This window comes from Bubalus bubalis, chromosome 1, assembly GCF_019923935.1.
Source record: "Bubalus bubalis isolate 160015118507 breed Murrah chromosome 1, NDDB_SH_1, whole genome shotgun sequence".
NCBI lineage: Eukaryota > Metazoa > Chordata > Mammalia > Artiodactyla > Bovidae > Bubalus > Bubalus bubalis.
In genome coordinates this window covers 173153371-173180378 of record NC_059157.1, presented here as the reverse complement: position 1 = coordinate 173180378, position 27008 = coordinate 173153371, and the positions used below count along the sequence as shown (strand labels likewise).

General features: G+C 43.9%; 1 protein-coding gene across 1 annotated transcript in view; it reads left to right on the top strand.

Moving 5' to 3' along the window:
• The first annotated feature begins 207 nt into the window (after positions 1–207).
• Positions 208–27008, top strand: part of TRIM42 (tripartite motif containing 42) — a 31064-nt gene continuing 4263 nt past the window's right edge. Inside the window, exons 1-4 of the mRNA XM_006061607.4 lie at positions 208–697; positions 6538–7238; positions 15623–16446; positions 20532–20756. Of these exons, the coding sequence (XP_006061669.1) occupies positions 357–697; positions 6538–7238; positions 15623–16446; positions 20532–20756 (2091 nt within the window). The 5' untranslated portion in view covers positions 208–356. The remainder of the gene's footprint in view (positions 698–6537; positions 7239–15622; positions 16447–20531; positions 20757–27008) is intronic.

Genomic DNA, 27008 nt, shown 5'->3' with positions numbered 1-27008 from the left:
TCTGAGTTGACACTCTTCTGGAGCTGGCCCTCTGGAAGCAGTGTCCATCAGCCTTCCTGCCACTACCCCCCAGATCCCACCCTCCCTCCTACCCTTTATGGTGAGACATGGTGGGGAGACAGGGATTATGACATAAGCAAATGGCCTGGAGCTGATCTATGTAAATGCCAGCCCATGGGCTTCCTGGCAGGTACACCACCTGTGAAGGCCTCATAACAGCCAACCTCTTGCAACCTCCAAGCTGACGGGCCTCATCAGGGGGAGGAGGGACCCCCTCCACGGGAGAACTGACAGCAGGATTCTGGTAGAGGAGGCCGCAAAACGTCCAAGGAGCGGGTGGCCATCATGTAGGAGCCATGGATACCGCTATGTGTGTTTGTTCTCCATGTTGTACATGGCAGAGATGTTGTCCGCGGCTATGCTCCTGCCTGTGCTGCAAGTTCCTCTTCACCTCGGAGCGGAACTGCACCTGCTTCCCCTGCCCTTACAAAGATGAGCGCAACTGCCAGTTCTGCCACTGCACCTGCTCCGAGAACCCCAACTGCCACTGGTGCTGCTGCTCCTGGGCCAATGACCCCAACTGTAAGTGCTGCTGCACGGCCAGCAGCAACCTCAAGTGCTACTACTACGAGAGCCGCTGCTGCCGCAATGCCACCATCACCTTCCGCAAGGGCCGCCTCCGGAGCATCCGCACCTCGTAAGTGCTGCACACCCGACACGGGCCACCGTGACTCCGGACACCTGGGGAGGGCCCTACCATCTGTGGGGACAGGGCAGGCCAGCCACCCCGCCCCAAGTCCACCTCCTTATCTGAAAAGGAGAGGCCAAGAACTTGCTCGGTGAAGACAATGGCAACCCACTCCAGTACTCTTGCCTGGAAAATCCCATGGACGGAGGAGCCTGGTAGGCTGCAGTCCATGGGGTCGCTAAGAGTCGGACATGACTGAGCGACTTCCCTTTCACTTTTCACTTTCATACATTGGGGATGCAAATGGCAACCCACTCCAGTGTTCTTGCCTGGAGAATCCCAGGGACGGGGGAGCCTGATGGGCTGCCGTCTATGGGGTCGCACAGAGTCGCTCACGACTGAAGCAACTTAGCAGCAGCAGCAGCAGAACTTGCTAGCAATTAACTCTAGTTACATTTTTTTGTTTTCTTTTTTTTTTTTTTTTTTTGTTTGGGGTAGAGAAGGGCATGTTAACATTTTATTTGTGTTTTTTATTTTTTTATTTTTTAATTTTATTTTATTTTTAAACTTTACATAACTGTATTAGATTTGCCAAATATCAAAGTGAATCCGCCACAGGTATACATGTGTTCCCCATCACGATACTGGATGCTTGGGGCTGGTGCACTGGGACGACCCAGATGGATGGAATGGGGAGGGAGGAGGGAGGAGGGTTCAGGATGGGGAACACATTTTTTTGTTTTCTTTAGCTGCTCAGTCATGTCCGACTCTTTGAAACCCCATGGACTGTAGTCCCAGGCTCCTCTGTTCATGGGATTTCCCAGACAAGAATACTGGAGTGGGTTGCCATTTCTAGGGGATCTTCTCCACCTAGGGATCCAACCCATGTCTCCTGCATTGGCAGGTGTATTCTTGAACATCTAGCTACGAGGGAAGTCCTAGTTACACTTTGTCATGGTACAAATATATCACATGGTCTTTGTATGGTGACAGATGGTAGCTAGACATCGGTGGTGATCATTTGGAAATGTACAGAAATATCAAATCACTATGTTGTGTAACAGGATCTAACATAGTGTTGTGGGTCAGTTACACTTCAAAAAGAAACAAACAAAGGAAAAGAGTAGATGTGTGGTTATCAGAGGCAGAAGGTGGGGATGTGGCATTGGATGAAGGCAGTCGAAAGATACAAACTTCCAGTTATAAGATAGATAGGTACCATACGTAAAATAGATTGCCAGTGGGAGTTTGGCGTATGATGCAGGGAACCCAAAGCCAGTGTTCTGTGACAACCCGGATGGATGGGGTGGGGAGAGAAGTGGAAGGGGGGTTCAGGAGGGAGGGGACACGTCTATACCTAGGGGCTGATTCATGTTGATGTATGGCAGAGACCATCACAATACTGTAAAGTGATTATCCTAATAAAATAAAATTTTAAAAAAGATAGGTACAAGGGATATCATATACAAGAGGATAAACATAATTAATGCTTCTGTCAGTTATATACGAAAGTTGTTAGGAGAATAACTCCTCAGAGTTCTTAGCACAAGAAAAATTTTTTAATTTTTTTCCATTTCTTTAATTTTTTATCTGTCGGAGAAGACGGATGGTCACTAAATTTACTGTGATAATCACTTTCTGATGTTTGTAAATCAAATCAATATGTTCTACACCTTAAACTTATACATTGTTAAATGTCAACTACATTTAAACTAGAAGGGGAAAGAAGAGCTAAAAAATACTCCAAATAATCTGTTTTGTACTTAATGTAACAATAAAAATATATATTGAATGATGTTATTATTTTAAATGCTTTTGTTTGCATTTCAAAATGTAGCAATAAAAATTACTTCCACTTCAAAAAAGAATTTTGTAGAAATGAAGTGTAGGTGTCCCTATGCTATGCTAAGTCACTTCAGTCGTGTCCGACTCTGTGCGACCCCATAGACGGCAGCCCACCAGGCTCCCCTGTCCCTGGGATTCTCCAGGCAAGAACACTGAAGTGGGCTGCCATTTCCTCCTCCAATGCATCAAAGTGAAAAGTGAAAGTGAAGTCGCTCAGTCCTGTCCGACTCTTAGCGACCCCATGGACTGCAGCGCACCAGGCTCCCCCGTCCATGGGATTTTCCAGGCAAGAGTACTGGAGTGGGGTGCCATTGCCTTCTCTGGTAGGTGTCCCTAAACAGCCACTAACCAGTACAGACCTGAGTTCCAAACCAAGCCCCACCCTGTATGAGTGCTGAGCTCTCCTGAACTCCACCTCTCTCACTTTTACAAAATAGTAATAGCTGATGCTTAGTGCAAAAACAACTTGCCAAGACCCATGTGGATGACCCCAGGTAATCCCTGCCCCATGGCTACCACACCTATGAGGAAACTTAGCATTTAAGACATTGAATGACCCAAGATCACACCACTAGTAAGATGTAGTCAGAATTTGAACCCAGAGTTTGTGTGCTTAAATTAAAATTAAATTGAAATGCTGTCTTTCAAAATGCAGAGTATGGTACCTGCAGTGATTCAGGGCATATGAGGATTAATATCATTTTGAAATCTGTTATGTGATATAAAAATATAAATTGCTCTTCCTCTTCCTCCTCTGAACCATTCATATCTGCAACACTTCTTTGAAAAGCAATAGCTTCCACAGGCTGCTTTTGACCCTATGGCCTGAGTAAATACCCCAGATGGCCATGAACTCCTGCCAGCCTTCTCTTCGTTCCTAACCAGATGTCATAGCATTGAGAGTCTCAGTTACTCACTTAGGGCATTAACCTGCTATGACAGGCACTGAACATCCTTTTCCTGCTCTGACCACAGCAGTCTATGTCACTTTGTCTGGGGTGGCAGAGACACACTTCTTACAGGGGAAAGACCGAAACTCAGCCCTCTAGGATGACAGCATTTGGAAAAACAGAAAGATGGGAGGCAGGCTGGAAGCCTTTCAAGGCTGGAAGAACAATCCTGTGAGCAAAGGTTCAGTGAATTCAGGGAAGGATATGCTCTCTCTCACAGGTCAGCACTTAGTAGATGCTTAGTAAAGGTTACTCTCAACTCACCTCTTGTGATTTTTGCATGAATAGAGAACCCAGGGGTTATCAATGCAATTCCCAAAGGTCTAAGGAGCAGAAAGTAGCTTCCACTCCCTCTCTCCTCTCAACTGCCCCATTTTCTGCAAATCAGCAATGGAGCATCTTGGAGCCATTCCAACAAGAGGGGGATGACATTGGTCTTTTGGGGGATGCTTAGACCAGGAACTCCCAAACTTTATTTTGTATGAGAGTCACCTGGGGATCTTTACAAACTACTGATGCCTGGCCCCTACCCGCAGACATTCTGATTTCATTGCCTTGGGGTAGGACCTGGACATCAGGATTTGAAAAGCCTCCCCCACCCCCAGGTGATGCTACGGTGCAGAATGGCCTGAAGGGAACAAGAAGGAAAGCCAGGAGACTTGCAGGTGATATCATGGGAACCCAAGTACAAAAGGAACAGGCCTAAATCTGGGAGCAGGCAGTCAATGCACAGAGGAGCAGAGGCCATTATCTCAACAAGAAGACAAGGCTGCTTGGCTTGGTAACTGTTTTGGCATGGAACGATGGTCACTGACTGCCCGAGTCCAGGCCTAAGGCTTTCTGATGATGGTCAGAGATGCTACAACAAGTGTCAGGCAGCTTGTGCTGGGTACACTGAGACATATTCCTTCCATCTGGCCTCCCTCCTGATGTCTGATCCTGGCCTCCCCTGTTGTTCATCACTGCTTCCTGCTCAGCATCTTCCTCATCCCACCTCACTCTGAGCTCATTCATCCCTCCTTGCCTTACTCATCTCCTTTTCCCACTTTCATTTTCACCTCCATGCCAGCTCCCTGGGCCATTAACACCTGTCTCCTCACCGTGTTCTCGTTCCCTCTTCCCCCAACACTCTTGTCTCTCCCTCTCTCTTTCTGAATTCTCTTGCTATCTCTCTTTATATCACACCCTGATTCTCAGAGTCCCACCTTATCAAACTGGACTAGTCTATCCAGCTGCCATATGTAAAACTAGCCTGTTTCTCCTGGTGACCCCTTCAGAACCTGGGCAGGAGAAAACAGAGAGGCTGGGAAAGCAGAGAAGGAGTGAGACTGAAAACATTGAGGCTAGCAGGCTTGGATACCAGTATCCAAATCTCCAAGAGAGCTTCCCAGGTGCCCAAGTCTCCTTAGGGGCACTGTCACCAAAAGACCACTCCATTCCAGCATGTTTGGGGATCACACTTGACTGTCTGGGCTCTGAGACCTGGGTCCCTGGCTAAGGGAATGGGGAAGAAGCCAGGGGCATATAGGGACTGCAAGAAGGCAAAAGTAAAAACACACACACACACACACACAACAACACAGGCACAATGTCAAACTCAACCTCCAGACATCACTAATACAGAGGATAAGAGAAATCAGAATAGTCACAAATTAAGTATCTTATCATACTTCCATCTAACTCACTTATTTTCACAAACTGCTTCTGCCCTGATTGTAGTTTCTTAGAATATGCACTTGAATTTTACAAGTATGCACTTACTTCATCCACAGTTCTTATATGAAATCAGCCTTGGATATTAGATAAAGGTTCAACACACACACACACAATAGCAGCATATACTTCTCACAGACTTGACCATTGTTTTTCTCTGTTGTGGACATGGGCTAGCTAGGAGCAGAATAAAGTCATTACAGTGCACATTTATTGAATGCTTACTAAGTGCAGTTAAGCACTTATCATGAGACTTCAAAATCCTCATGAAGGAAGTAGTATCGTGAGCTTTGATTTATGAAGGAGGAAACTGAGGATGAGAAAGGTGATGACACATGTCAATGGCACCACTCTAAAGCAGTGCATTCCATCATGTGCGACCCTAAGGGGCTTCTACCCCCTTAAGTGGTCTGATCATTAGAACACTCAAGTTCTGGGCTTGGCTGGGAGACTGACTTCCTGGTGTCCTGGGAAGAACACTTTGCCCATCTCTGTGTTCCCTCTCACATATAACAATAATAATGATGTCAGTGCCCTCTAGGTAAAACCCACAAAGAACACACCTGTAGCTGGAGGAGACTGGATTTACTGTCCCACTGAAACAAGAGAGAGATACACCATGAGCAAATGTGAGTTGTCTCAGTAGGAAGGCATCACTAAGTTATTACAGGATTTATGCTCATGGTAGGTGAGGACACAGGGGTAAATCTCCTATTGGGTATCTTAATAAATCTTGCATAGAAGATGGAAATAACAGGGTTGAGCCTGTTATTGGTTTAAAAAAAAAAAGCAGCAGTCGCTGCTTTTAATCAGGACAGGGGATGTTTGGTGATTTTTGTGGTTTGGACGATGTTCTTGCTTCTGAGTTCAAACATGAGGAAGTGATTTGTTTCTGCTTTGCTTCACCACAGTCCCAGAATGGCCTTGTCTGCTGTGGGTGTTCTGTGATATTATCTATGACCAACAGAATTCCAATACCCAGCTGAAAGTGCCTGCCCCTCTGGGCTGTTTTTCTCTTGCTCAAAAATAACAAGCAGTTGCATATCAGGTACAGCATTCCAGGGACTGCTCAAAGGCCATCCAGGTTTTCAGTTCCATTTAAATTTTCTCAAGAAGCCCCATCAAGTGATTCTATAATGAGGAGACAGACAGACAGAGGTTAATTAACTTAAATGCGTGAGCCCAGCTAAAAGATGGTGGAGGCGGGTTTAGAACCAGGTTTGCGGACAACCCATGCTCCTCCCCATCACACTGCGCTGCGACTTAGTGATGCACCTGTTCCTTCCGAGAGGGAGAAACGGAGGCCGCCTCCTGAGTTCGCACGCTTGCTTCTCCTTGCAGCTCCAAGACGGCGCTGCGCATCGGGAGCAGCGACACGCAGCTGGAGGAGGTGAAGATGATGCCGACGGCCAACAGCAATCTGGTCAGCCACCTGTCGTGCCCCATCTGCGGCCGCCTGCGCCTGCACTCCTTCATGCTACCCTGCCACCACAGCCTGTGTGAGAAGTGCCTGCGGCGGCTGCAGAAGCATGCCGAGGTCACCGAGAACTTCTTCATCCTCATCTGCCCGGTGTGCAACCGCTCGCACTGCATGCCCTACAGCCACAAGATGCAGCTACCCGAGAACTATCTGCGCGGCCGCCTCACCAAGCGCTACATGCAGCAGCATGGCTACCTCAAGTGGCGCTTCGACCGCTCCAGCGGGCCCATTGTCTGCCAGGTCTGCCGCAGCCAGCGCATTGCCTACAAGCGTTGCCTCACCTGCCGCCTCAACCTGTGCAACGAGTGCCTCAAGACTTTCCACTCGGACGTGGCCATGCAGGACCACGTGTTCGTGGATACCAGCACGGAGGACCAGGACGAGAAGATCTGCATCCACCACCCGTCCAGCCGCATCATAGAGTACTGCCGCAACGACAACGAGCTGCTCTGCGGCTTCTGTAAGACCTCCCTCCACAACGGCCACGACACCATCAGCCTCATCGACGCCTGCTCGGAGAGGGCTGCCGCGCTCTTCAGCGCCATCGCCAAGTTCAAAGCAGGTCCTGATCCCTTTTTCTCCCTCCACTACTCCTAGTTCAGGAATTGATGGGGAAGGTGATTTGGGAGGATCTGTTTAACGGAGCCTTAGCTCCACCTGGTGGAGGGGTCCAAGCCCTGGGAGACACTGAGCCAGTCTGCAAATCAGTGGCCTGGTATTTACATCTAGCAACTACTGCCAGCCATTTAACTCCCTGTGCCTTGGTTTTCCCAGCTGGAAAATGGGGATAATAGTGTTACCCAACGCAAGTTCACGTGCCCAGCGCACAGTGAGGCCAAACAAACCAATGAAATGTTGGAGTTTGGAACAGAGAAAGGCTTATTGCACGGCCATGCAAGGAAACAGGTGGCTCCTGCCCCACCCAACTCCCGAATTCTCCAAAGGGTTTCAGCAAAGTACTTTTCTAAAGGCAGAGTAAGGGAGGGGCAAGGCTGAGTGCTGCAAACTTCTTGGTGTCTATATTCTTTGTTCTTGCAACTGTCCACCTAGATCAGGTCACCATGTTCTTGCAAACCTGCAACAAAACAAATGTTATTCTCTGTTCTGCGACTTTTAATCTCTATATGAATGGACTCTTGAAGAGCCCAGTCTTGAGAATAGGCTATCATGTATATTTCAGGCTACAGGCAATATTCTTTTACAAAATGTGCAGAGTCAGCAGGACTAAGCACAGGTTAACAAAACACAAAACGAAAGGAACAGATTAAAACATTAATGGAAAGGTTAAAACAAAAGGAACAGATCTAATATGGAGTCAGATTTGTTCTTCCCTGTTGCAATAGTAATAACTCCTTGTGAGGATTAAATAAATTACTCTATCTTAAACATGTAAAATCAGATCCCACACATAGTAAATGCATAAAGATTCTATCATCTTGGTTATAATTTTCATGACCTTGGGCCTCATATTGCTCTTTGGAGAATGAAGGAGCTTGATCCTGTAGTATTCTGAAGTTCTGTGAGCCTGTCTAAGATATTTTGTCCTTAAGGATGGATTTCTTGCAGTATTTTCCCAATTTTAAGGGGGAAAGAATTAAGTGATATTGAGAGTTACCTCTATTTTCAATTTCCCCAAAAGCTGCAAGCAGTAAAGTAAATGAACTGGTAACAAATACCCAGAGATAGCCAATAATGTTCTAGTCCACAGCTTGCTACTCCTCTGCATACCTGCTCGTGGTATATGTAACTACTACATATACCATAGTTGTAGTTTCTGTAAGGGAAACTGACTCAAGTTCTCATGATGGAACCTGGTACAATGATATTTTACAGATATCAGCAAAGAGCCCAATAATTTCTGTGTGTATATCCACCAGGGTAGATAAGAGGATCTCACTGACACTTTCAGGCCCTTTTTTTTTTAATATAAATTTATTATTTTAATTGGAGGCTGCTGCTAAGTTGCTCCAGTCATGTCCGACTCTGCGCAACCCCATAAACAGAAGCCCACCAGGCTCCGCCGTCCCTGGGATTCTCCAGGCAAGAAACACTGGAGTGGGTTGCCATTTCCTTCTCCGATGCGTGAAAGTGAAGTCGCTCAGTCGTGTCCAACTCTTAGTGACCCCATGGACTGCAGCCTACCAGGCTCCTCCATCCATGGATTTTCCAGGCAAGAGTACTGGAGTGGGGTGCCATTGCCTTCTCCGAATTGGAGGCTAATTACTTACAATATTGTATTGGTTTTGCCATACATCAACATGAATCCACCACGGGTGTACACGTGTTCCCCATCCTGAACACCCCTCCCACCTCCCTCCCCATACCATCCATCCCTCTGGGTCATCCCAGTGCACCAGCCCCAAGCATCCTGTATCCTGCATCGAACCTGGACTGGCAATTCGTTCCATATATGATATTATACATGTTTCAATGCCATTCTCCCAAATCATCCCACCTTCTCCCTCTCCCACAGAGTCCAAAAGACTGTTCCATACATCTGTGTCTCTTTTGCTGTCTTGCATACAGGGTTATCATTACCATCTTTCTAAATTCTATACATATGTGTTAGTATACTGTATTCGTGTTTTTCTTTCTGGCTTACTTCATTCTGTATAATAGGCTCCAGTTTCATCCACCTCATTAGAACTGATTCAAATGTATTCTTTTTAATGGCTGAGTAAAACTCCATTGTGTATATGTACCACAGCTTTCTTATCCACTCATCTGCTGATGGACATCTAGGTTGCTTCCATATCCTGGCTATTATAAACAGTGCTGCAACGAACATTGGGGTACATGTGTCTCTTTCAATCTGGTGTCCTCAATGTGTATGCCCAGTAGTGGGATTGCTGGGTCATAAGGCAGTTCTGTTTCCAGTTTTTTAAGGAATCTCCACACTGTTCTCCATAATGGCTATACTAGTTTGCATTCCCACCAACAGTGTAAGAGGGTTCCCTTTTCTCCACACCCTCTCCAGCATTTATTGCTTTTAGACTTTTGGATCGCACCCATTCTGACTGGTGTGAAATGGTACCTCATTGTGGTTTGATTTGCATTTCTCTGATAATGAGTGATGTTGAGCATCTTTTCATGTGTTTGTTGTCCATCTGTATGTCTTCTTTGGAGAAATGTCTGTTTAGTTTTTTGGCCCATTTTTTGATTGGGTCGTTTATTTTTCTGGAACTGAGCTGCAGGAGTTGCTTGTATATTTTTGAGATTAGTTGTTTGTCAGTTGCTTCATTTGCTATTATTTTCTCCCATTCTGAAGGCTGTCTTTTCACCTTGCTTATAGTTTCCTTTGTTGTGCAGAAGCTTTTAATTTTAATTAGGTCCCATTTGCTTATTTTCGCTTTTATTTCCAATATTCTGGGAGGTGGGTCATAGAGGATCCTGCTGTGGTTTATGTCAGAGGATGTTTTGCCTATGTTCTCCTCTAGGAGTTTAATAGTTTCTGGTCTTACATTTAGATATTTAATCCATTTGAGTTTATTTTTGTGTATAGTGTTAGAAAGTGTTCTAGTTTCATTCTTTTACAAGTGGTTGACCAGTTTTCCCAGCACCACTTGTTAAAGAGATTGTCTTTCTTCATTGTATATTCTTGCCTCTTTTGTCAAAGATAAGGTGTCCATAGGTGTGTGGATTTATCTCTGGGCTTTCTATTTTGTTCCATTGATCTATATTTCTGTCTTTGTGCCAGTACCATACTGTCTTGATGACTGTGGCTTTGTAGTAGAGCCTGAAGTCAGGCAGGTTGCTTCCTCCAGTTTCATTCTTCTTTCTCAAGATAGCTTTGGCTATTTGAGGTTTTTCATATCTCCATACAAATTGTGATATTATTTGTTCTAGCTCTGTGAAAGTTACCATTGGTAGCTTGATAGGGATTGCATTGAATCTATAGATTGCTTTGGGTAGTATACTCATTTTCACTATATTGATTCTTCTGATCCATGAACATGGTATATTTCTCCATCTGTTAGTGTCCTCTTTGATTTCTTTCACCAGTGTTTTATAGTTTTCTATATATAGGTCTTTAGTTTCTTTAGGTAGATATATTCCTAAGAATTTTATTCTTTTCTTTGCAATGGTGAATGGAATTGTTTCGTTAATTTCTCTTTCTGTTTTCTCATTATTAGTGTTTAGGAATGCAAGGGATTTCTGTGTGTTGATTTTATATCCTACAATTTTACTATATTCATTGATTAGCTCTAGTAATTTTCTGGTGGAGTCTTTAGGGTTTTCTATGTAGAGGATCATGTCATCTGCAAACAGTGGGAATTTTACTTCTTCTTTTCCAATTTGGATTCCTTTTATTTCTTTTCTGTTCTCATTGCTGTGGCTAAAACTTCCAAAACTATGTTGAATAGTAGTGGTGAAAGTGGGCACCCTTGGCTTGTTCCTGACTTTAGGGGAAATGCTTTCAGTTTTTCAACATTGAGGATAATGTTTGCTGTGGGTTTGTCATATATAGCTTTCATTATGTTGAGTTATGTTCCTTCTATTCCTGCTTTCTGGAGAGTTTATCATAAATGGATGCTGAATTTTGTCAAAGGCTTTCACTGCATCTATTGAGATGATCATATGGCTTTTATTTTTCAATTTGCTAATGTGGTGTATTACATTGATTGATTTGTGGATATTGAAGAATCCTTGCATCCATGGGATAAAGCCCACTTGGTAATGGTGTATGATCTTTTTCATGTGTTGTTGGATTCTGATTGATAGAATTTTGTTAAGGATTTTTGCATCCATGTTGATCAGTGATATTGGCCTGTAGTTTTCTTTTTTTGTGGCATCTTTGTCAGGTTTTGGTATTAGGGTGATGGTGGCCTCATAGAATGAATTTGGAAGTTTACCTTCCTCTGCAATTTTCTGGAAGAGTTTGAGTAGGATAGGTGTTAGCTCTTCTCTAAATTTTTGGTAGAATTCAGCTGTGAAGCTGTCTGGACCTGGGCTTTTGTTTGCTGGAAGATTTCTGATTACAGTTTCAATTTCAATGCTTGTGATGGGTCTGTTAAGATTTTCTATTTCTTTTTTAGGCCCTTTTATCAGTGGGAATAGCTTCTTTGAACAGAGGCCTACTTTACCCAAGCCTTTCAGAAGAATTATCTAATCTTTTCAATAATCTTATAATACAGGCATTAAAATTCCCTCCATGGATAAGACAACTGGTGACCTAGTATCTCTGAGTCCAAAATTGTGTTAATTCCACAGCACCCATTTGACAACCTACTATGCTAAACAGTGGCCAGAATCTAAAGACAGAGAGACTGAAAAACAACAGCAACCACCGCCACCACCTGCGGCCTGTTCCTCTAAGTGGTGGCCTAGAGTCAAGTGACCAGGATGCCCCAGATCAGCCTAGCTCCTCCCTTGTCAGATATTTCAGTGTCCATAGAAGCATGTCTGAACAGATGACAAGGGGGCAGCTTTCCCCTGAACTGCACAGAAAGGTTCCATTGGACAGAGAGGTGGGTCACAGACAGACCTTGTTAATTATGCCTCTCAGGACCTCTCACCATCTTATTTCAGGAACACCTTGATTTCTCAATTGCTCCATGCCTAGAAACATGGTTTGTCAATGGACATTTATTAAGTTTGGGAACAGCACCAGGGAAGCCCTTATAGTTAAAAAAAAATCCTACAGGAGCCATGTTGCCAGGCCAGTGGAAGCCCCATTTGTTCCTACAGGGGTTTTTTAAGGTGGGACCCATGGCCTAAGCTTGACTGGATTCTCCAGAGCCTTGGTTTAGGGAAGGGGATGCTGCATGTTACCTGCTATGGGCCTCATGCAATCATAGAAAGCCTGGGTCTTTAACAAAGTCATGCTGGGATCATTTTCTCAAAGTCCAGGACACCTGAAAAACAAGACCATGAAGGGACATTGCTACAAATTCCAATGAGCCCAGCCACTGGGAAAGGGCCACCTTTGTGGCATATCCATTCAGACATAGAGGGAAAATTGAGCCTGTCCATTCTTGTTAAAAAAAAAGTTTTTTTAAACCAGGGCTCAAACTTGTTCTTAAGGACTCAATTCATTTTCCAGGAGGTGCTGTAAATTTAAATTTACACATAATTTAAAATCAGGTGATCTGAGAATACACTTTGAGAAGCTCTGGGCTCTGAAGAGAAGGTTCAGTTTGGGTTGATGCTGTGCTGTGTCCAGCTGCTCACTTGGACCAGTGGGAAGCTTTACTAACATCTGATATATGTATCCTGTCCCCATAGAGGTATAGGCTAAACAATGAGGATTTTTCAAAACTCCCATGTAATTCTAATGTGACAGCAGTGTTGAGAACCACTGGCTTAAAGGGAGCTCAGAAGTTTAGTGCCTTGCTGCTCAAAGTGTGGTCCAAGTCCAGCAGCATGGGAATCCCTTGCGATCCTATTAGAAATGCAGAGCCTCAGGTCCCACCCCATCAGAATCTGCATTTTTAATAAGACCCCCTGAAGGTTCCCTGGATTAGATTCTAAATCTAGCTGCAGACAGTCTCACCTGGATTCCTAAGCCTCTGCTCAGCCTGATTCACTGAGCAGGTAAAGTTAAGAGATTTCTTTCTTTTTCTTTAAGTTTCCCAGATGATTCTGGTGCTCACAGAGGGCTGAGAAGGGCAACTGGGGCAATTAGAAACATAAGGCTCTGGAGTTAGGCAAATAGAATTAGGGACAGGCCCTGGTTTCTATTTGCCGTGTGACACTGGATAGTCATTTAACCTCTCTGAGCCTTAGTGGCCTCTATAAATGGAAATAATGTCTTCTTCATAGGAAGTTATATGCAATGTATAATAATATATGGATATGATTCAAGGTGTGATACATGATAATGTATGGCTTGGATCTATAATAAATGTTTAATAAATAGTAGTTAATTTTAAATTGGAGAAGGCAATGGCACCCCACTCCAGTACTCTTGCCTGGAAAACCCATGGACAGAGGAGCCTGGTAGGCTGCAGTCCATGGGGTCGCTAGGAGTCGGACACAACTGAACGACTTCACTTTCAATTTTCTCTTTCATGCATTGGAGAAGGAAATGGCAACCCACTCCAGTATTCTTGCCTGGAGAATCCCAGGGACGGCGGAACCTGGTGGGCTGCCATCTATGGGGTTGCGCAGAGTCGGACATGACTGGAGCGACTTAGCAGCAGCAGCAGTTAATTTTAAATACAGTTCCTGAAAGAGACCTTGCTCTGAATTTGTTCTAAGAAGAACTCTTGCAAAACCGCATTTGGTGAGGGGGTGGGGGGGGCGGGTAGTGCTTCTGGTCTCTCCTCTCTTTTCTCCTCTCCTGATAAACCCCCCTTCCCCCTCATCAAGACATTTTTATCTTGTATCTCTGGACTCTGCTCTACAGATACCTAACTAATCCCTAATAAAGCGAGGAATTTCCTATTCAAATATCTTTAACAGTGAGTAACTGCTGAAGAGTCAAAGGAATCAGTGCATCATTAAGTGGAATTTCTGGGGCCCTAAGTCACAAGCAGGGCTTGCACGTGGGGAAGGCAGGGAGCATTTCTCAGCACCACTGCAATCACATCCTGATAGTCCCCTGTTCAGCCCCCATCTGTATTGCCTCTCCATCCACCCTTCTGGGCCAGTGTGAGGAAGGAGGTAGGCAGAGGAAATGAGGGCTTCAGAAAGTAGACCAGAAAGCAGCACTGCTGACAGTCACCCTGAAGATGTGAGAAAACACAACAGAATGGCTTACACTCAACAAAAACCTTTCCAGCACCTCTACATATCCTAGTCATGGTGGGAACCAAGACAGTTGTCGTCCTGTTCTCACAGTCTGCCAGAACCCTAGGGTTTAATGCACATCATTGTCACAAAGGCCACCACCCACAGAGATCCAACTTACTGTGGATCCAGGACCATGTTACCAACCAAGATTTGGTCACCCCCATGGCTGAGTAAAATCTGGAAAGGATTATAGCCCATCAATTCACTGCAGAGCCAGCCTTTCCTGGAGAGGACCTTACCTCTAGAATAGGCCACAGAAGGTTGACCTGTATTCAAATTGCTGTCTAACGCCTAAAACCCTGTAAAGCCAATGAAGTTGCCATTTCACAGACAGAGGTGGGCCACATGCTCACCCTGCCCTGGCATCCTCCACACTGCAGTACATTGGGTTTGTGCATTCCTGGAGCATCAGTGGCCTCTCATAGTCATATCTGTATCCCTAGAACTTAGAAAAGTATATGATGTGGAATAGGTGTCCCATAAATGGTTGTTGAATGGTTGAGTGGACTTAAAATCCAAATGCTATCTCAAGGCTGTGGGATGAACTTGGTTTTCCTTGACTTGTAACAGCAGACCCTTTCTGGAAAGGAAGTGGGAGGTAGGGTAGGCAAGACAGGGAGTCCAGCTGAACCCAAGAGAATCCAAGCCCCCAGCAGAGGAAACGGACATGTCAAAGAGAAGCCACGGTGAAGGGGAACTTTGCTAATTTGCCACTATTGTCTAGGGCTGGGTTTTGGTGAATGAGACAAAGAAATATTTAGAAGTAGTCATCAGAAATTTTTTTTTCTTCTCCGACCCCTGCAAAAGCTTAGGCTTTCACATAGGGAAAATCCATCACTTTGTGACATCACCTCTTCTCAAGTTCAACTTGCTAACAGGTAAAGTTGAGTGAAAACTAATATCAAGGGTGGCCTTGAACTTCCACCTTTAGACCCAAGGCTGTAAGAATTATTAGATAGAAGCATGCCAGGGAAGGCTGGCTGTCATACCCAAGGGAAATATTAGACAAAGAGGAAGAGAAGGATGTGTGGAGAGGGGCCAGAGTCACTTTATAAACCTATACTAGTATCTTTCAGCCCAGCAACAAGTAGTTTTCCTCCCTTTCCACCCACTTCTTTGGAGCCCAAGTTAGTATGTTCCAGTTTGCCACTGGCTTTGATATCTGGGGAACTGAAAAATTTAACTGAAGTAACTAACTTGATTGTTTTGCAGTCCGCTATGAAATTGATAATGACCTCATGGAATTCAATATTTTAAAAAACAGCTTTAAAGCTGACAAGGAGGTAAAGCGAAAAGAGATCAGAAATGGATTTCTCAAGCTGCGCAGTATTCTCCAGGAGAAAGAGAAAACCATCATGGAGCAGATAGAGAATATGGAGGTGTCCAGGCAGAAGGAAATTGAAAAGTATGTGTACGTCACTACCATGAAGGTGAACGAAATGGATGGTCTGATTGCCTACTCCAAGGAGGCGCTGAAGGAGACAGGCCAAGTGGCATTCCTGCAGTCAGCCAAGATCCTGGTGGACCAGATCGAGGATGGCATCCAGAGCACTTACAGGCCCGACCCACAGCTCCGGCTACACTCCTTGAACTGCATGCCCTTGGACTTCGCTGAGCTCTCCAGTGCCATTCACGAGCTCTTCCCCACAGGACCCAAGAAGGTGTGTTCCTCTGGGGACTCCCTGCCATCCCCCTATCCCCTGCAGTCAGAAATGATGATTGCCAGGAAGGTCACTTTCAGCACCCACAGCTTCAACAACCAGCAGATATACCAGCGAAGCTCCTCCTTATTGTCCTTCAATGCCCCTGCCTGTGAGAAGACCAAGATAGGTCTGGAAGCCTATGGGCGAGCCCAGTCAGCTGCACCTGCCAAGCCCACAGATGGCCTCTATACCTACTGGAGCGCAGGGGTAGAAAACCAGCCTGTGCAGAATAGCAATAGCTTCCATAACTGGTACTCATTCAACGATAGCTCTGTGCAGACTCCAGGCCCAATTATTATCTACCAGACTCTGGTGTATCCAAGAGCTGCCAAGGTAAGAAAGGCTCTGGGCCCTGTAGGAAAGATGGGAGGGTGTGAGCTATGGCATGGAGGTGGGTAGTCAGGAAAGTTTGCACTTAGTTCATTGACCACTCGGATCTGGTCACTCAGATCTGTTCCTCTGGACTCTGTGTGGTCAGCCCATTCAAAAGGGATAAGTTCCTGAAATCTTAAGAGCCCAAGATTGGCTTAAACCAAACAATATATTTAACTCATAGCCAGAAATGCATCTGAAAGCCCCAATTCCACTTCAAAGGCAGCTTCTCTATTGAAAGAGACTTCAGTTTGGGAACCAAAGTAATTTGAAGAGACTACCTGAAGAGGGTAATATTTCCCAAAGGAAAGCCTGTAACAGTAGAAAGAGAACAGAAATTGGAATTAGAAAAGCAGGCTCCATGATCTATCAGCTGTGATTCCTCTAAATTGCTACTTTTTCTAAAGAGAATATCTAGACTCTTCATGATTTGGAGAGATTAGAAGGATAATCCCCAATGGAATTCCAGTGTTTATCCCCTGAGATTCAGCTTTTAGTGAGGGAGGGTATGTATCTCTCACAGACCTCTACAACTGCCATCACTCAGCGTCAAGGGATGTGACTCTTCCTTGACCTTCTTGACCTAACATGAACAAATAGCCCATCTCTTAACATTCCTTTCAAATCTAGCGGATTGAATCTAAATTGAATAGTTTATATCATGTTCTATTAGCATCCAGGGAGGAAAAAAATATATTCTATGAGAGCATATCTTGCCTCCTCTTGGGGCCACTAGAGGGACAATTCCCAAGCCAACCCATGGCCTGCTCCCATGTAGCAGAATCCACCTTCTGTCCTCATGATCTGAGAGCACTCACAAAGACACTTAACGTCCTTGAAGCCTAAACTAGTGGTTCTCAAACATTAACATGCGCCTGGGAATCTTGTTAAATGCAGAGTCTGCTTCAGTGGGTCTCAGTGGGGCCTGAGATTCTGCATTTCTAACAGATTTCCAGATTCCTGCTAATTGCTGCCAATTAGCAGACCACACTTCAGTATCAAAGGATCTGCTGCTGCTAAGTCACTTCAGTCGCGTCCAACTCTGTGCGACCCCATAGACAGCAGCCCACCAGGCTCCCCCATCCCTGGGATTCTCCAAGCAAGAACACTGGAGTGGATTGCCATTTCCTTCTCCAATGCATGAAAGTGAAAAGTAAAAGTGAAGTCACTCAGTCGTGTCAGACTCTTAGCGACCCCATGGACTGCAGCCCACCAGGCTCCTCCATCCATGGGATTTTCCAGGCAAGAGTACTGGAGTGGGGTGCCATTGCCTTGTCGGATCAAAGGATCTAGAAACAAGAAAATTAAAGGGAGACACTGACCAAGCCTTACTTTTTTATTCTTCTGAAACATCATAATCTATGTTTTGGCATTTATAATTGACTCCAAGAATGACCTTATGTTGCAAGGTAGAACATACAGAACATATCTTCCCATGGGCTGTCAGACACAGCAAATGTATCTCTGCCCTTCACAAAACAGGTACCCACAACTAAGCAGCTGAACCTACACTTCCAAATGATACTAGATCAGCAACACCTGCAATGTATGTGACATTGCATCAGGGATTGCATTAGGTCTCATCTCCACGCAACTCAGACCACTTGAGAGGTTGGCAAGATCTAGCTCTGGATGGGAACGACTGGTGATGTCTGCTCTATACTTGGGCTTGGAGAACAGTCTCCCTATGCCACCTGTAAACTGTCCCTTGATGAATTCAAGAAACGAATGTACATAGGAAAGCTCAGTGAAGTCACTGACTCTCAAAATAGGACACCTAAACCTACTGCCAGACAGTGGTATTTGGTGTAAAAATATCATTTTTTTTTATATTTTCACCTGAATAGGTGAAATACACCTATTTCAGGATCGTGGGGTATAGTTCACACAGGAATCATAGTGCTCAGTGATACGGAAGTTGAAATCAGTATTGGCATGTCTCTTGAGTGATGATTGACTAACAGTTCTCTTTTGTTTGGGGATATTTGGTTTTGTTTTTTTGAATTTACTTGGAGTATAGTTGATTTACAATGATTTTTTAGTTTCAGGTGTACAGCAGAGTGATTCAGTTACAAATATACATATATTCATTCTTTGTCAGATTCTTTTTCATATAGGTTATTATGGAATATTGAATACAGTTCCCTGTGCTATATAGTAGGTCCTTATTGGTTATCTATTTTATATACAGTAGTGTGTGTGTTAATCCCAAGCTCCTAATTTATACCTCCACCCCTACACATTTCTCCTTTGGTAAACCTTAAATTTATTGTCTCCTTTTGGCACAGGAAATACTCTTTAAGTTAGTCTTATGAGTTGTCACTAGGTATCTTAAAAATCTTAGAGAGTTTTTTATAAAAACTCCATTTTATTTCTAGAAATCCCTCCTGAAGAAATGATTAAAAACGTGATGAAGATCCATGCCCCAAAGCGTTCAATGCATCATTATTAGAGTGTAAAATTAGAAACAACCTAACTGTTCAACTATAGAAGGACTAAATCATTTATGGGGCAATTATTAAAATGGTGCTTTAATGAATTTTTAATGATACAGGGACATATATAAAATGCAATAAGTGAAAAAAGCAGGAATCAAAGCAATATAATCCAAATTACATACATTTTTGTATTTGTGTGTATTCTAAAATTGGAAAGAAATAATAATGAATTATTAACTGAACTCTGAGATTATAAGAGATATTTATTTTCTTTCTTATACTTTTTATGTGTTTTCCAAGTTTCTATTTAAAACGAGTACATTTTGATAATCAAAAAATGTTTAAAAACTTTATACATTTATATGACTTATTAATAAGTCAGGCTTTTTACACTTTTAAAAGTGTAAATATATAAAAATAATTATAAAGTAATCATACAAATTCATAGCAACTTTAAAATATGTATACTTATAAGAGTAGTTATAAATTAACTTTATTTTATACACAACAACACTTTTATATTTTTAATTGGTGGATATTTGCTTTACAATGTTGGTTGATTTCTGCCATACAGCAGCGTGAATCAGCCCTAAGTATACATACATCTCCTCCCTCTTGAACCTCCCTCCCACCCCAACCTCCATCCTACCCATCTAGGTCATCACAGAGCAACTGGGCTGAGCTCCCTGTACACACAATAACACTTAATTTTATGAACATTTAAATTAAGTATGCAATGTATGTTTAAAAATACAGTTATTATAAAATATTTATACATCAGGCACAATCTACTAATTAACATTTGTTAATATTTCTCTTCCCAAGAGTTGATATTTTATGCTTTGAGTGTGAAAATATATTCTCCATTACTTGGATGAGTAATTTCACCTCTTTGCAACTCTTTTGTATATAAATGAAGGGTTGAAATATATACATTTTTCAACTTCTAGTTGAAATTGCTAAATGTAACCTTTCTGAGCTCCACAGTAAAATGCCTACATACATAGTCAACCACTCAGTTGTGTCCGACTCTGCAACCCCATGGGCTACAGCCCTCCAGGCTCCTCTGTCCATGGAATTTTCCAGGCAAGAATACTGGAGTGGGTTGCCATTTCCTACTCCAGGCATTCTTCCTGACCCAGGGATTGAACGCACATCTCTTGTGTCTCCTGCATTGGCAGGCAGGCTTTTTACCGTGGCATCACCTGGGAAGCCCCCCACTGTAAAATGGGATAATAAAATCTCCCTCTGAGGGAGTTGTGAGGACCACATGAGTCAGGCCATGTCTGACACAGAATCTGATGCATAACAGATGTTCAGTAAATGGTAGACACTTTGGTTAGTGGTGTTCAGAGGGCAAGATCACCTCCACATTGACTGACAGGAACAGAAGCCAGAGGAGCATCCATCTGTTCTTAAAATGCATAGTAAAGATCATGTCAGGACTCATCACCCAGCCTTTCAAGACTGTTGCACAAGGTCTTCAGCAGCTAGAGGGGCTAAGTCAGTTTAAACTTACCCCATGGGGTCAACAACACGGATCTTCAAGGAAAAATAAAACTGCATGGTGTCTGCTAATACCCCAATAATACATCCACTTCTTCCTAGGTTTACTGGACATGCCCAACAGAAGACGTGGACTCTTTTGAGATGGAATTCTACGAACTCATTACTTCCCCTCCTAACAATGTGCGGACAGAGCTCTGTGGACAAATTCGGGACATAATGCAGCAGAATCTGGAGCTACACAACCTGACCCCCAACACCGAGTATCTGTTTAAAGTGCGAGCCATCAATGATAATGGTCCTGGGCAGTGGAGTGACATTTGCAAGGTACTGTACACATTATTTCTCAGACAGATGTTCTTGATCCACTTTGGATGCACCTGTCAGGATGATCACGAGATCATGGAACTCACCCTGTGACAGGCCCCTCTACTCCCAGAAAACTTACTACTCAAGGATACAGAGAGGGTCCCTGGCCTCAACCAACTTTGCCAATGAGGCCTGAGAATCATCACTTCAGTCTGATTCAGAAAACATTCGTGCCAGGTATCAGGTTAGGATGTAGAGGTGCCAAGGAAAATAAGACATAATTCTTGCCTTCAAGGAGCTCAAAGTCTAGAAAACAAATAATCCTGGTGTAAGAAGGACAAAAAAAGTGACACATTAGCCCCAGTGGTGACTCAAGCAAAGATAGTGTATCAGATTTAACCAATATAAATACAGGATGCGTGCAATGAATAAATTTTTTAGTGTTAGTGTATCCCATGCCATATTTAGGAAATGCTTATACTAAAAAATGTATTTGTTGTGTATCTGAAAGTTAAGGAGTTGCCAGTGAGCAAGCCAGGAAGGATTCCAAAAAAGGAAGGGATAAGATTATTCCTATCTTTTTTGTGATGCAAGGCTGGTTCTTCCTTGTATCTCCAGGGGAAATACATTCAGGGGCATAATTTTATTGATATTCAAAGGAGAAAGGGAAGAAAAATGCCAAGACTGCCTAGAACTATCTTACTGTACAACCATGATAGTGCTCTTAGGAATCAGTAAATTATATCTTAATCAGAGATTCTTTAGAAGTAAAGAGAATAAATCCATTCCTTTTGACTTTTGAAAAGAGAAATTTATAGTACAGAGAGAGAGGACTCTCATCAGACCACTTCCAGGTGGGACACACCACCTGATACACAAGAAAACTGGCAAGTCATCAGTTTCTCTCAGTCTCTCCATCAATATCTCTCGTTCTACTCCCTCCCACACACACCCTTCTTCCATCTCTGCTTCTGTCCAATCTGCACCACTATTAGCTAGCCCATCATTTCTCCTCCCCTAAATTCAGCTTGCATATGGTTTTGGAGGTTTGTGGTGCAATCAGTGTGTGACCAACACAGTCTGACTAGCTCCATGCCCTTGGACTCGAGAATCTGACTGGTTGCTACCTCTAGTGATGAAAGGAAGTGGGAGGATTGTGCTGTTGCTCATTACACTTGAAACAAGTCTCCTGGGGGGGTGGGGGCCCTCTACTCCACCCCAATGCGCTGTTTCTGGAGCACAGCACCCCTGTGCATCCCCTCCCCCTCCACGGAGGTCAGATACTCACATGGGAAGGCAGAGTGAGTGATGAGAAAGTCGCCTGGTTGCTCCCCCTGTTAGACCCCAGCCAGGTACCCTGTCGGTCAGTTGCCCCACAGCCCAGTTCTTGCTGGTACCCTTCTCTCCAGAGCAAAGAACACCCTCTGCTGCTGCCACATTTGACAGCAGGTCCTTTTGACTATGGATTTTTCCTTCAATCTAATTCCATCTGCTTTCTCATTTTTTAGAAATTCCTCTGAAATGTCTTGCCCATGAAGGGCACTCAGTGCTGTTATTGGTTTTTTTTTTAACATGTATCTTAAGTCATTTTTAGATGCAAGGGACAAAGATGTGGGTGGAGAGACCAAAGATGTCAGCCTTCCTTAGGTAGATATTTTGTCATCCCTCTTACACTCTGAACTGCTTGAAAACAAAATTCACATTTAATTCATCTTTCTTTCTCCCACAATGCTTACCAAAGCACTGTGCATAGAGCAGGTCTTAATGGTTATTGAATGAATACACGAGTGAAAATGTGACCAAACAAATAAATATATTAACAAATGTCTACATAAAAGAGAGAGGAAAGAAACTGATACGTAAAATTAATAATTGCAAACTACTGGAAGAGGCCTGAAAGTTGTTATGTGCTATTTTACAATCAATTGAGAAGCAACATCCCCCTGAAACTGTTTAGGTCAAGCATTTGCTCTCCCTATAAAGGAAGAAAACTTATTCCAGTTTCTTTTCTTTTTAACACAATTTCTAAATAAGCACAGCACTAATTAATGAGCTTTTCTGGAAGCTTCATTTTTATCTGACTCACAGAGCTGCAATATAGATTTTTCCTTCAGAAGTAATTCTTCCTCCTTTTTTGTGATTATATTAGCATTCCAGGGGAAACTCAGCTTTCCTTAACATTTGTCATGATTTGCATAAGTAAAGGCTTCAATAGCAAATGAAAATAGGATGATGTGTTTGAATGACATTTATAAAGCTTCATAAAAGTAATGACTTCAGCTCTTTCCTATAAAATCGAAATATTTTTCCTTCGGCATCAGTACTATGCAGGTATTCCTGAAAGGTTTCATTTAAAATGCCGTAATGAGGCAGCAGAATCATTTCTTATCCAAAATGCAATATTCCCATCCTTTTGTTAAGGAAGTGAAATAACACCTTTTATATTTGATTTTCATAGTATGTGGCTTGTTGATTTTATTTTTTAGGGATTTTATTTGCAGTCTAATACATGAAGCATGAAAATTAACTATAACACTTTTTAAAGGTCTCATTCATTGCAGGCTGGCTCTGTGTCCAACACTGTATATTCATTATCAGTGATCATCCCAACCGCTCAAAGGCAAGCAGTTACTGCCTCCAGTTTACAGAAGAGGAAACTGAGGCTCAGACAGGGAAATTGACTAGCCTCATGTAACCTGAAGGAGTTGAGAGGGAACCTAGGTCTCATCCAAGGCAGGAGTTCTTTGTCCCATGCACCATAATCAGATAATCAGATGCAGTGAAGTCTGGGCAGGGTGGGCTCAGCCTCAGGGACCTGGCCTCACACTCTGGAAGGATGCTGTCCAAACAACAGCAGTGAGTGGGACTTCTTTACGAAGCAAAATCATACATCAGAAAGAGTACTGGGCTTGAGCAGTGTACCCGGGTCCAAGCCCCAAGTCCACTAGGCAGCGACTCAGTGAGGACAGGCATCATGCTGTCCTTGCTCACCCCTCTTGGGCCCTAGTTCCCAGGTGAGAGCGTCTAACATCCAAGAGCTTCATTGATGTTTGAGAAGGAATGGAGACGTGGTTTTGGACCAATCATGTACTCTGTGGGCTCCGTCCCTCCTCCTGCTCTTCCTGTAGACCACTGCCCCCGTTCTCACCCCATTGTCTCCTTCTGACTTCAAATCTCCAGGGAAGTCTTCAAACTTCTGCGAAGTCTTTCCATGACAAATCTAACTTTTCCCCTGTGCCTTGGTTTCCTATTGCTCCTGTAACAAATTGGTAGCTTAAACAATACAAATTTCCCTCTTAACTCACAATTCTGGGGATCAGAGATCTAAGGTGTGAGCAGGGCTACGTGATCTCTAGAGGCTCCAGGGGAAAATTCATTTCCTTGCCTTTTCGGGCTTCAAGCAGCTGCCACGTTCTTCGGTTCATGGCTTGTTCCTCTATTTTCAACACTAGCAACTTTAGACTGAGCCCTCATGTCATCATCTCTGTGGTTCCCTTCTGCCTCTCCCTCTTCTACTTTGAAGGACTCTTGTGGTCACATAGATCCACTTGATGATTCAATAAATCCCTCTATCTTTTTTTTTTAATAGTTATTTATTTGGCTGCACTGGGTCTTAGCTGCTGCACATGAGCTCTTCAGTCTTTGTTGCAGTACACAGGATCTTTAGTTGCAACATGTGGGATCTCGTTCTCTGGCCAGGGATTGAACCCAGGCCCCTGCATTGACAGCATGGAGTCTTAGCCACTGGACCACCAGGAAGTCCTTAATCTCCCTTTCTTAAAACCAGCTGACTAGCAACCTTAGTCCCCCTTTGCCATGTAACAGGGCTTCCCTGGTGGCTCAGACGGTAAAGTACCTACCTGGATTGTGGGAGACCTGGGTTCAATCCCTGGGTTGGGAAGATCCCCTGGAGGAGGGCATGGCAACCCACTCCAGTGTTCTTTCCTGGAGAATCCCATGGATAGAGGAGCCTGGCAGGCTATAGTCCATGGAGTCACAAACAGTCAGACATAACTGAGAGACTAAGCACACACAGCAGCCATGTAACGTGACATTCACAGGCTCCTGGGATTTGGACGTGGGCATCTTTGCGGGGAGCATTATTCTGCCTACCACAATCTGACATAAACCAGATGTCCCAGCTTACATCAGGTCTGAGGATAGACATTCAGGCCCCAGAATAATCACAAACTGGTACTATTCTGTGTCATTCCCTATAGTTCTTAAGGAGATGCACCAATCCCTGTCCCCACCCATACTCTCAAATTCCTTCTCAGTCTGTACTGGGTCCCGCCCCTCAACTGTGCCTCATGTGTGCTCAGGAAGTGGTCCTGCCAGCTACCCTGAGTATCCACAGGGCTGCTTCCTTCCTGCTCAGGCTGCACTTAGGCTGGAAGTCCAGCCACAGAGCAGGGCTACCTGGCCTTCCTGGACATGTTCAGTTTCACAAAAGCCTCCTTCTGGTTTTCATTCTGTCCCTACTGCAGACACCCTGCCTTAGGGTAACACATACATATTCAGGGGCTGGGGTTAGAGGATAATTTGAGTGGCCAACACTAGTATGCATTCGAAATAACTACCCCGAAGCTACCCCCTCACTCACCCACATACTCACAGTGACTCCACGCCCTGAAATGAAGTTGAAGTGGTTTACATGCTCTGTCTCCTTAGAATTCATTATTTTCCAAAGGGCCCCTTGATGGTTCATGTAAATAGAACCCTATTAGTCCCTTCCTGTTTTCCCTGCCAATAAGTTAGAACCCTGGAATGAGTATAATTTAAGCTCAAACCTGATCTATCATTTTTTAACCTCACACACAGAAGGTGGAATTAGTCAGACACCTCAATCCATGGTCCATTACCAACATGGGTCTATTTAAGACCCTTTTCTTTTTGTTTGTTTGATTTTTTTTTTTGGTATTAGGGGGTGCTTTTGTTCTTGAGAGTTATATTTTATTGGGCAAAAAATCTTAGGGCTTCAAGCCCTTTCTTATTTATGTATTTAATTCCTTTTGTGACTATGCTATGCTATGCTAAGTCACTTCAGTCGTGTCCGACTCTGTGCGGCCCTTTGGAAAAGATGGCAGCCCACCAGGCTCCCCTGTCCCTGGGATTCTCCAGGCAAGAACACTGGAGTGGGCTGCCATTTCCTTCTCCAATGCATGAAAGTGAAAAGTGAAAGTGAAGTTGCTCAGTCGTGTCCGACTCTTAATGACCCCATGGATTGCAGCCTAACAGGCTCCTCCGTCCATGGGATTTTCCAAGCAAGAGTACTGGAGTGGGGTGCCATTGCCTTCCCTCCCTTAATATCCATTCCAGTATGTTTTCTGTGCATCTTGTTGCTTTTATGTGTTCTTACATGGTGTGTATTGTTTTGAATGTGTTATTAATTTGCACAAACATCATGGTGTTACATAACTTACTGTGTCTTACCTTTTTACTCTGAACACTGTTTTTATGAACCACCCATGTTGTTGGGCACATTTAGCCCCTAACTCCTAACACTGCCCCATCCTTTACAATAAGCTGGTGTTCACCATGTTTTACCTGTTGATTCAGCAGAAAAGACACTCAGGTGACCTCCAATAATGCTCGGTGAACAGCCTTATTCATATTTTGTGGGTGGGATGGGGATGTGAGACTTTCTCTGGGACATTTATTAGTTTACTAGGGTTTGTCACATTAGATGTTACTGACTAATTGGCTTAAACAACAGAAATGTATTGTCTCACTGTTCTGGAAGCCAGGAGTCCAAGATCGAGGTATTGGAGGGTCTGGTTTCTTCTGAGACCCTTCCCCATGATTTGCAGATGTCTACATTCTCCCCACCTTCTCCCTGTGAGAAAGGACTCACAGAGTTTTTTCTCATGCAAGTGCACCTCAGGTGTGTCTCTGTGTGTCCAGACTTCCTCTTCTTATAAGGACAGTCACATTGGATTTGTTGTTGTTGTTCAGTTGCTAAGCCATGTCTGACTCTCTGTGACCCCAAGGACTGTAGCACACCAGGCTTCCCTGTCCTTCACTATCTCCTGGAATTTGCTCAAACTCATGTCCATTAAGTCAGTGATGCTATGTAACCATCTCATCCTCTGCCATCTCCTCTCCACCCTCTTCTCCTCCTGCCTTCAATCTTTCCCAGCATCGGGGTCTTTTCCAGTAAGTCAGCTCTTAGCATCAGGCACCCAAAGTATTGGAGCTTCAGCTTCAGCATCAGTACTTCCAATGAGTATTCAGAGTTGATTTCCCTCAGGATTGACTGGTTTGATCTCC